Genomic DNA, 12,368 nt, shown 5'->3' with positions numbered 1-12,368 from the left:
ATGCTATAAAAAAAAATTAACCTTTTGTTTAGGGAATAAAAAAGTTAACCTAAAATATGCGTTATTATTTATTAAGATTAATCAAGGCAAGGACAATAATATTCTCCCGACAAAGATCCCGAACGTGGAAAGTTTTAAGCCTTTTGCACCCTTTCGTTTGTTTTTGGTGACCCCCTTATTAATCAACGGAATTTCAACTTTCTTTGCGATGTATCTGCCCAGACATGTTTTTTTTTTCTAAAGGCAAAACAATCTGCCCATCTTACGTATTCACTATTAATTGTGTATCGTTTCTTAAAGTTAACAACCTCAGGATTTAACAATTTAAGAGCTTATTATTGAAAAATTTTAAAATTAATAACTTCATGTTTTGCTTTGTTTTTTTTTAAAAGAAAAGAGATATTGGATGGTCATTGAGTTTCAATTTTTTTTTTTTTTAAAAAGAGATATTGGATGAATAACTCTCTCTAATACTCTCTTGCACTTGTATACCCACCAATTTATTCGTAGGACACGTTTGACTATTTAATTATTCTCAGAAATATAAGATCGAACAAATTATCTCACATTTGTTATGAGATCTTAAAAAAATTATCTTGTGTATATTTTATTTTTAAAAAGATATAATCCCACATTCTATATAATATATATCAATATTTAGTTTCGACAAAGGAGACGAAAAAATTATTTTCATGAGACAAGAATACTTTTTTATGAGAAAAATTTGATATATACTTTCTTACTAACCATTATATATTACTACTCTCTCATTGATTATTCATGATCTGTGCTTAACTTTTTTTTAATCCTGCAAATTTCTTTTCTGCTGAATTAGCGTTCCCACAATTTGACTTACTATCAATTTTATTTCAACATTTTACGATCATTTTACATTTTTCTTCAATGTTCCTTTTTAATAGACAATTCTTACTTCTCTCTCAATTATTGTAATCGTCCAACACATGGGGAGAAAACAAGGGGTGTTTTGAGAGTTTTTTTAATAAGAATATTTTGGTAATTATGATATATATTCCTAGGAAAAAATAACTCAACTAAAACATGTGTTTTAATCATTCTTTGAAATATAAAAAATAATCTCAACCAATTTTAATAATTAGCCAAATATATTTTTAATAATACCTAAGAATAACATTTTAATGTTATATTTTCAAGAAAAAAATATTCCTTGGAACTAAAAAAAATATCCATGAAACAAACACACCTTAAGCAACAAAGATATTAAAAATAATCTTAAGCTTGAGACACCATCTCAATGCATATCTAGCTAGTACACTCTTTATAGCAACTATATTCTGCATTAAATCCTCTGCAAATAAACGATGTAAGAGATATATATATATATATATATATATATATATTCTTTCTCACAATTTTAAAAACCCTAAAAAAATAACTATGCCACTACAAAACAGCTTCATGCCTGTGATTATGAATATAATTAGTAAAAAAAAAACAGTACATTGATAAATATACCCTACATTTTAATGAAGAATTAGGAACAGCTTGTGCAGCTAACATACAATATAATGAAACTGAGAATATTTATATATATATATATATATACTGCCTCATCTTCTCCCTTTTATTTCCCATTCTCGTTAGATGTCCTCGGTTATCATTCCAGGATATTTCGAAATTAAGTCACTTCGCAAAGAAGTATATTTCGAATAAAATAATTAAAATTATTATGATTCACAAAAGAAATCATTCCATGTCCCACTCATTTTTTTGGGTTATCCTCACACTTATATTTTTTACGATAAAAAGAAATTCAAATTTAATTTTCTCTCATCTTTTTAACCATAAAAAATATGTATTTTTGTCCAGATGTATTCTCCTTCAAAAACAATCAAATTTGAGGTATGATCAAACACTAAATATTCTCAAATTAGGACTCATCACGCTTCGGTTAGATCCAATCTTGTTGGTATATATAAAAAAAAAAATACTAACAACACACTCTTTTGAACACTATTTCTCTTATTGATTAAAATTCCTTTAGAATTATAAAAAGTCATAGGTCTTACATTATATTTAATGTCTCTTTCTCAAGATTTTGAAATTTCCAATAAATTTTAACTAATTACAAAGTTGTGTTAAGATGAATATTAAAAAATGTGTTACTAACACCCTAATAAAATGTATATAATATGTATAAAAATAACATAAATAAAATGAGCATGTAAAAATATATAGTTAAAACAAATCAAACACTTCATACATAAAAAATAAAAATGATTTAAATATAATTTTAATTTACTAATTTTTAATATCCATAATTTCGCGATATTGATAATTCTATCCTACTTTTAAAAGAGATCCCTAATCTCATACATAAAAGAGAAATATTAAATATGTCATACTTCATCCCTAATTTCATAATTCTGTCATACTTCATACATAAAAAAACAAATCCCTAATTTCAATCCCCTTATTTTAAAAGAGAAATATTTAGTCCCTAACTTTTGTAAAATTCTCTATATTGATAATTCTATCATACCAAAAGTGTGATGGTTAAAAGATTAATACTGACTATATATAACCTAGATCAAGCAAATAATTTCATATTATGTCATTAAATTTAAGTCACATCATATTAATTTCTTACCAATAAATACTTTCTGAATTTTATAGAAGAATTAAAATTATGAATTTTATAGAACTGAAATACTAAATGGCTCTATTTTAAAATGAGGAAGATTTTTAAAATATGAACACTAAATATCTTTATTTTAAAATAGAGGAACTAAAATTAAGAATTTAAAAAAAAATAAAAAAGACTGAAATTAGATTTAAGCCTTGAAAAAATCAAGCTTTACAAGAAAATTGCGACTCTTTAAGGCTCGTCCTTACTTCCTCCTTGCTACTTGATTGTTGCATGATGTCTTGAATAAGCAAAGTCATGTCAAGATGAGAAGAGCCTTCTTTTTCAACTGCTCTCTTTGCCATCTCACTGAGTTTGGTTGCCCTTTCTCTTCTGTCTTTGCTTTCTTCTCCATCATCGTCCATCACAATGCATATTGCCCTCTTAATATCTTCCTTCTTAACCAACACCCCTGTCTTCTGTTCCTCTCCAAACTTCATGGGAACCTCCATCCCAACACTCACACCAATCTTCAACACTTGAGTGACGAGCTTCTCATTCAAAAATTGATCAGCAAATAGAGGCCACGTAATCATTGGCACGCCAGCACTTATCCCTTCAAGTGTTGAATTCCAACCACAGTGTGTTAAGAATCCTCCAATGGAAGGGTGTGATAATATTAGCACTTGTGGAGCCCAACCTCGAATTATAAGGCCTCTCCCTTTGGTCCTTTCCTCAAACCCTTCTTCACTGATCCATTTTTTTTCCAACTCTTGGAACTTATTTCCCTCCCTAATGACCCATACAAATGGTTTCTTAGTATCTTCCAAGGCCAAGGCCAGCTCCACAAGTTGTGAAGGAATCAAATTGCACAAGCTTCCAAAACAAACATAAACCGCAGACTTTGGTGGCTGCAAATCTAGCCATTTCAAGCAATGGTGCTCATTAATTGAGGCATGGTTGCCTCTTTGAACCTTATCCAAATTATCTTGGTTACATAATGAAACAGGACCAATGCACCACACCTTATCATTTCTCACCTTCTTGTAATCCCTCACATACGCCTTCTCCAACTCTTCAAAAGTATTTATGATTACCCCATATGACTTTATGTCAGCATCACGCATCTGCTCCCTAAAGTGCTTCATTTCTTCATCTGAATTTGAGATCATCATAGGTATCTGCTCTTTGGTAACTTGAATTTGGTCAGGTATGCCGGGGATGGTGAAGTACTCGAATTCTGAAGCCGTACTTTCACAAACATTTGAAGTGTGTACCATGAGCATGCAATGGAGGCAGAAGCAAGCAAATCCGTGGAACGAAATCCTTGGAATACCATGCTTTTGAGCTACTTGAGCAGTCCAAGGAATGCAAAAGTCAGAGATTATGCAACTTGGTTTGGGTGTTAGTGCTTCAAAAAACTCCTCTGCTTGCTTATGGAGCATGTTGATGACATTGAACATTTTGTACACCATATCGATTGATGTTACCATGTCGAAATTCTCGCACCCTTCAGGTAGTCCTGCTTCTTTGGATGGAAAGTGGAGTTGTACTAGGCGGATTTGGAGGCCTGATGAAATAGCACGAGAAAGAACAGAATTAAAACGTGATGCATTTTTTGGGGTGGTGAATATTGTAACAATCACACCACGGTGAGCCAATAGTCTTGCTATGTCCATCATGGGGATGATATGGCCTTGAGCCATTAAGGGAAACAAGATAAAGTGAGGATTATTGTTTGTTTGGAAAACCATGACTACTAAAAGAGGCAAATGAAATTAGATGTAGTAAGTCACGTTGTTGCTCTTTGCATTGTGTGCTTGATTGCTGTTCCTATTTTTATAAAGAGTGACACAGTTTGTGAGTAGGAGTTTCTAAAAAAACTGGTCCAGATTGAAATAGATTGTAATTGTACCTAAATTGAATCGATTTTTTTTTTCAAAATAATTCAAGAAAAAAGGATTGTATTGTTTTATAAAATCAATTCGATTAATCAAATTGTTTCCACAAAATCGATTGGTTGATTGAATTGGTTTTAACTTAAATATTTTTTTATTTGAATAAAATAGTTCGAAAACTAATTTAAAATTGATTTGATTCTTATAATCAGTTTAAAATTAATTAAAAATTAATTTAATTCAAAATCAATTTGATTTTAAACGGATTTTTAAACTAATTTGATTATTTGAATATAAAATTAAACCGGTTTAAACAATTTTTAACCAGTTTAATTTGATTTTTTATAGAACTAATTTTTAGACACCTATATTTGTGATGATGACGTAAGAGCATATGCAATGAGAATTGGATTAAGTGAAGTGAGTAAGTACGTGATTGTGCTGCAAGGATGGGATGCCAATAGCATCGTGTGGTCGACTTAAGAAGTTTTTACATCACAAATTTCTCTGCCGAGACGCAAAGAGAGAAAGAGAAGTGCCAAGAAAATCTGGACTGGCAGTTCTTCTTGCATGTGGTTAGCTTAGTGCCTCTTGTTATCTGTGGCGCCTCTTCGCCTCCATAAACCTAAGATGAAATACTCTAGCTATCTTTAATTTATATAACTTTTCTTTTATAATATTTTTCATAAAAAAAGGGATAGAAAGAAAAAAAAACCTTAGGTCTGTACTAGACAAAAAAAGTATAATGAAAATATGATGTACTTTTTTCTAATTTCTCATTGCTAAACATACACGTTATAAAAAATATTATACAAATTAAAGTTGTAAAATTATTTCTCATTTCTAATTTCTACATTATTTATTTTATAAATTCTATTTTTTTAAATAAAAACATGTCTTTAATATCCCTTTTTAACTCTGTTGTAAAAAATATAATTAGAACATTTCACTCTCCAATAAAATTTCTAAATATCCTCTCAAACTTTAAAGTTACTATGAGATTATTTCTTGATTCTAGATTTAGTCATCCTTAGAGTTTTTCATCCCTTTCCACTGATGTATTACATAGAAATGAAATTCATGTTTTCATGTTTCATCCCTTTTTATTTTTGTACGTACGTTATTTCATTTTTTAAATTATAAAATTTATATAAAAATTAACTAACATATCAATGGCACAATTAATATTTATAATTACATTTATTTATGATATAATAAATAAAAATTATATATATATATATATTGAGGAGTATAATATAAATACATACACACATAAACAAAATTACATTGCATGGGTAGTAAACTAGTAATATCTCACTATGTTTTTTTATGTGTGGTTTGGTGTTACTCTTTGGAGTGTGCTTGATTGTTCCATCTTATAAGAGTATAAAGTGTGGCATTGTTTGGGGACTGTGGAACTTATTGTTAGGTGCTGATGATGTAAGAGCATACGCAATCAGCGTGGGATTATTTGTAGTACGTGCTTGCGGTGCACGAATGGGACTAGTACTATCCCGTGGATGGTGTAACAGGCTTTTTTTTATCACAGATTTCTCTGCGGAGACTCAAACAAAAAGGAAAAGAGAAGCCATGTGAAGATAGAGTTCTATGCTTTTTGGTCTAAGAACATAATTATCTTTTACTAAAAGTAATTTTGATATAATTATTATATATGATACAAAATTTTAAAAAACATTTAATTAAGATGTACACATCCTAAAATAACTCCACTTGATTCACACTCTTACCCACCAATGTAAAAGATAATTGTGCTGTCAGTTGTGGCTTTTTTATGTGGGCCTCAGCTCGTAATGGAGTCATAAAGAAAAAAATATATTATGAGTATTGTACTTTTTCTAGAATATCTGTTTTTATTTGTGATCACACAAATTTAGATGAAAGGGATTGTGTTCCAATCAAATAATAGTTACAGAAGAATTTAAGTTTATCTCACCATGAGTGACGACGTAAATACCTAATTTCTAAACACGTTATAAAAAATTATTATTATTTATTAAGGTTTAAGACAGGGACCACTCTTGTAAAAAAAAAAAAAAAAAAAGACAGGGACAACATTCTCCGAATAAATAAGATCCCAACCAAACTATACGTGACAAGTTCTGAGCTTTTTGCACCACTTCAATTAATACACGGAATTTCTGGCCACAAAATTATTATATTTTAAGAATATTAAAATATTGGAAAAACGTTTAAAAGAATTATTCCCCAAATTCCATCTTACAAATTCACTATTTTTTTAGTATCATCAAGTATATACAAGCTAAAGAATGTGATGTGTGCCATTTCAGTGTATAATAATCGCACTAAAATTAAAATGTATAATTTATGTATACTACCTCAATCCTTGATCATTATATCGATCCTAGTGGATTAATGTGATGTATTATATAACACTTTTGTTTGTTGTATTTCATAATTGTTCAACTTTTGAATATAGTCTTTTTTTCCTCAATTTTTAAAATATTCGTTAGCATATTTTTTATTTGATTAACAAAAGACACAGATTAAAAAAATACAGGTTTAATTGTTTTCTTAATCTTCATCATTATTATTTAAATGTTTTATACATTTTTCTGTTAATATGTGCAAATTAATATGATGTCACATCATTGTTACATTCCCATTAATTTTAACAATTTAGAAACTATAAAAACTAAATATAAATAAACTTAATTAGAATAAGGCAAACTAAAATATGAAATCACATATAAATTAAAAAAAAAAGGATTCGCAAAGATTAAATATAAATAATTCAATCCAACATGGTTTGATTTGTTGAGTTCTCTAAAAAATATTATTTGGTAAATTTAGTTCTTCTCACGATTTTTCTGATTTGATTTAGTTTCATTCTTTTAAACCTGCCAACATTGGTTGGATTTGAGTTCATAACAAACAAGCCTAAAAAATTGAGTCTTGCAAATGAGTATTTTAAAGGCATTAGATAGTAAATCAATAAATGGAAGCTTTTTATTAGAAAATTATTGAAATATTTGTAAGACTAAATGCTACATTTTTTATATAAAAAAACACTTTTTGATTCTTTAAAATTCATATATGGACTTCTACAACACGTAAAACGTTCTTGTTGCTTATAGATAAGAATACTGACGAGTGCACTAAGGAATTAAAAATAATATATATAATAAAAATTATAAAATTGAATATTGTAAATAAGAAAATAAAAATATATATTACAAAAATTTCTTGAACAGGTACCACTCCAAAATTCGTGTATGGATATTAGGTAATATTTGGTTTGATTATACTTGAGTGCATTTAAGACGAAAGTTTTAAAAATTGGTAAAAGTCTCATATTTTTATATTCTACTTTTATTTGAATATTTTATCTCATTTCATATCAATTAACTTTCATACCTCATTCATTCCTTTAGATTCTTGGAATTTTCTTTCCCTGGACACGAGTGTAAGCATCTTATTTTGGTTTTTGAAAAAGTTAGGGGTGGGAAGACTAATAACATTGGTTTAAGTTGCTCTTAGGACGCTGTCCTTTTCGGAACAACCTTTCGTGACTGTTCGTTCCATGATCCATCTAATTCATGTACGACAATACCAAACAACTCGTTAGATGGTCTTTTCCTTACCCTACTTGGAACAACATCCCGTGACCGTTCCATTTCTTTTTCTTGTATATATGATACGATCAAACAATTAGTTAAATGGTTTTTCTTTTATATATATATTACTTTTATGTGTTAAAAATTTTTCATTATTTAAAGTTATTTCAATTATTACCTTCACCAATTAATTTATTATTGTCATAATCTTTCATGTGAAAGAATCTAAGTCTCATTTCACTCATAATTTTTTGGAAAGTTAAACCAAATAACTTCTTTAATGATAAAAGATGTATAAACAAGGTTATTTAAAAACACCATCCTATCCTTAAATATGAATTATTTAAAAATTCTTTTAAGTTTTTAGTGTAAAAATATTTTCCAATTATTAACACACAACACAAATATATATGAGTGATCAAATCATGAATAAAATAATAAACATAGAAAGGAAGTCATAATACTAAAATAATATTAAATGAATAATAGAAAACATTACATTACAGAAATTTTTGGTATTCAAACCCTAATAATAATGAGTAAATTAGTCATTCATGATCACGAGAGACCCAAAATAAGAAAAGAAAAGAGCTTTCAAAGTGACTATTGTCTCTAGGAAAAATATCCTAGGATATCTCTCTTTGTCCAATGATCAAGACCTCTTTTAACCGCACGACAAGAACGCTACAGTGTTTGTGCTTATCCAGTTGACTTAAGTGACATTGCGTTAAGCTTACATGTATGCATTGAACACACATACACAGTACAACTGATTTGAAAAATCACCAGTTTTACACGTGTTTCTTTAAGTTGAGCTTCTCACGCTAAGCACACACCGACAACGAGCTGCTCCAATTCTTCACACATATTTCAGTCCATTGTTGTTCTACCCAACGTCTACAAAATAAAGCTAAACATTATAAAATTCCCTAACTTCAACTTTTTTAAGCTAAAAATAAAAAAAACCTAAATTTCTATATTTTTGGATCAAACAAAAAATTAAATAATAGAAATGAGATAATTATTATATAATTTAAGTGCAAAAATATGGATAACAATTATCAGTAAGCAGTAACTTATGCAGTATTATTCATAACTTTATGGGAATATAAAATTTCCCTCCCTATACCTTGCAAAAGACGGCTACATTTTTTTTACACTAATTTAATGAAGCAAGGGTGTCATATTCATTATAAAAAGACTGTTTCTGAACACCTTACATCGTTAATTTCTTACAGAAATTAGCACAACACCTAAAACATTGGAAATATTTTCACATACAAGCGGCTCAAATAAATCCTGATGAAGTTTACTATATTGTTGTTTATATATATATATATATATATAAGCAGAGCAAGAGATAGGGAAGCAGAAGAGCACCAAATATTTAAAATAACTTGGTTATCTATTAATTTTTAATATAAAATATTAAAACAAATAATGAAATGTACATAAATCTCTGTGATGTAGAGTTTCAAGTGTAACTAATATACAATAATTTACACGATCATAACATAAATGTACATTACAAAGAAAAATGGTCTATTTCAAGCTTTACAACAAAAAAAATGGATAAAGTACAGAAGAGGCCATTGCTAACACAAACACTGTACACGAACGTCAACGGGATTTACCAATATCAGGTGACTTTCACATGACATAAATGGGAGGATTTCAGCAACAAGCCCAGAGCAGCAGAACTTGTTGCTCTAACGACAGCATCAGGTGATGGACTCAATTTTCCCACCAGCATATCAAAGACCTAAAAGAAGATACAAACAAATATGGTGAAACTTCAGTTTTAGCTGAAACACCCAAAAATTGCGAGCACATCCTGGAAATACCTGTGAATGATAAACAGCTAAAATATGCTGATTGTCAGATAGAGAGAGCATGCTGCTGCAGAAGTATATAGCATTTGCCTGAATTATGGGCCATGGTGCGTCAAAAGCCTGCCTCATCAAGAAAGCAAACAACTAAATTCTCAAGGCCTTAGATTTAAACAGAAGGAAAAATGAAAATTTATCTAAATATTTTCAATAATTAATCAAACAAATTTTATTTATTCTTAAGAATGAGAATCATGATTATCAGATATGAAAAAATTTATCCCCTACCATTCTACCCCTTTGTAGTGTTAATAATTATAAATTATTTATAATATAGTACTCTCTAAGAGAATTATGGTAAATTTGTAAAAAAAAAGATAATTATGGTAAAGATTAATAATTTTTTTATTACTGTATTATAAGTGTGATGAAGCTTTCACCAATACCATGTTTGATTTTGTGTTGCACTCTTGCTTCACAGGAAATTTACATTTGTTCCTGAGTTTGGTGAAAAGCTACATGTACTAGTTTTTAGGTTTTTACTCTTTTTTTTACTCTAAAAAAAAGTTTTTCACGTTTTTTTATCTAGGTTACAGGACTGAATTGAATAAAGTGTTAATTCTTAATTACTTTTTTTCATTCATAATAATTTTGATCATAAATAATATTTACTAAAAAAATTAGCTAATCATTTTTAATAAAGTGTTATCTCTTAATTATATTTTCTTTCATTCATAAATACTCAAACTAGAAAAAATAGTGTGAATTAAAAAAGTAAGTAAAAGTTAATATACACTTTTTCCCTCTAAACCACTTAAAATCAATATTTTTTTGCTTACGGCATTTATAATCATATAATAGTGTAAAAAATTTAAATATTAATATATATATTATTCAACTAATAATATATTAATTATTGATCTATTCTAATGTATAGGCAAATTAAAATTTTAAAATAATAAAAACAAATGCAGTACTATTTATTTGATTTTAAAATAAATGATATGGCAGAAAAAAAGTGGCAGACAAATTGTCCTTTCAACAACTTTTTAAAATTAAAATACTTTTCTTGTCAAACAATTATTTCAATACTTTCAAGGACCTCAAGTGATAATAAATTACACTTTCAAATATTAAAAGTAATTGCTTAACCTAATTAAAATTTAACCAAGCATTTAATGTATTGAATTTAAATAAATCACGAATAGATTAACTACATCACCTAATCCCACGAACACCTCCATCTTGTACACTTAAAAATTTGTCTTGTATTAACACTGATGTTTGTACTCCCTTTATCTCAAAATGACTATAATTTTAACTTTTGAAAAAAGTTTCAAATTTATTTATCACTTTTTAATAATATATTCAAATATCTATTTCAATTTTATCTTATAATAAATGATGTTGTCTTAAAAAAATTAATGATATATTTATTGGGATTAAAAAAATATGGATATTTTAGTAAAATTATTTCTTAATATATATTAATTATTTTGAAATACTTATTTTTTAATCTGTGTAAAAAATCTTAAACATCCGTCCTTACTTGACAGAGGGAGTAGGATGTATGGACATGTAGAGGGAGTAGTGATATTTTATCTCTACAAGTGTTCTTCGTGATTTCAAAATTATCTTTTCCTCTACAAGTATTAGGCTAGGGAATCCTTTACTGGCACAGTAAGACCACAACACAAGGTAGGCACATAGCTTAGGAAACAAAAAAGTCAAACAAAATGTATTTGAAAACACATCTTGTAGAGATTATTTTTGATGAATAAAAAATTATTATATTGTTAGCTAATGATATAATTAATATCACGTTATTCAGTAAGTTTTTTTTTTTTTTTTACAATAACGTTATTCAATAAGTTTATCAGTACATAAAATGTCAAAATAATTAAATAATGTGATTAACATATCATTGTATAATAATGAAATTTTGAATTTGCTTCTTCTGTCTAAAGTGATGTGATGGCCTTTTATCTTGTGTGGAATGAATGTCTCGGTTTTCTTCACAAACAGTATTTCATGTTCCCTTTCGTCTTTTACTTATTCATTTCATTCTTTTGGCTGATTCAATTTCCAGATTATCATTTGATTTTTTTTTCATCATGTTAGTATCAGAAACTTTTATTGTAAGTTTCTGCCAAATTGAATAAGACGCACATATGAGACTGGATATTAGGCAAATCATTTGCCACACTGACTGCTGTGAATCACCAATAATACAGATCTAAGTGGTTGGGTATCACGTTGGCTTCATCATCGATAGATAATGTTTCCCTGACAAGTTCACTTTTTTAATATCATCAACAAAATTTCTATCAAAGATATAAACTGCATTTCAAGCATGGTACCATGATAAACCTCTCAAAACGGATGCTTCCAAATCAGAATATTCCAATTACAACCCATAATACCTTTTGAATTTAGTTTT

At 28.3% G+C, this 12,368-nt stretch overlaps 1 protein-coding gene across 1 annotated transcript; it reads right to left on the bottom strand.

The window, feature by feature from the left end:
* Positions 1–2,793: 2,793 nt before the first annotated feature.
* On the bottom strand, positions 2,794–4,468 carry LOC114407128 (UDP-glycosyltransferase 73C6-like). Its single transcript, XM_028370107.1, has one exon. The coding sequence runs from the start codon at positions 4,357–4,359 to the stop codon at positions 2,830–2,832; it is 1,530 nt and encodes a 509-aa protein (XP_028225908.1). The 5' UTR covers positions 4,360–4,468; the 3' UTR covers positions 2,794–2,829.
* Positions 4,469–12,368: the final 7,900 nt, after the last annotated feature.

Source organism: Glycine soja, chromosome 3 (assembly GCF_004193775.1).
Source record: "Glycine soja cultivar W05 chromosome 3, ASM419377v2, whole genome shotgun sequence".
Classification (NCBI taxonomy): domain Eukaryota; kingdom Viridiplantae; phylum Streptophyta; class Magnoliopsida; order Fabales; family Fabaceae; genus Glycine; species Glycine soja.
This window is presented reverse-complemented; position numbering and strand designations above follow the sequence as displayed.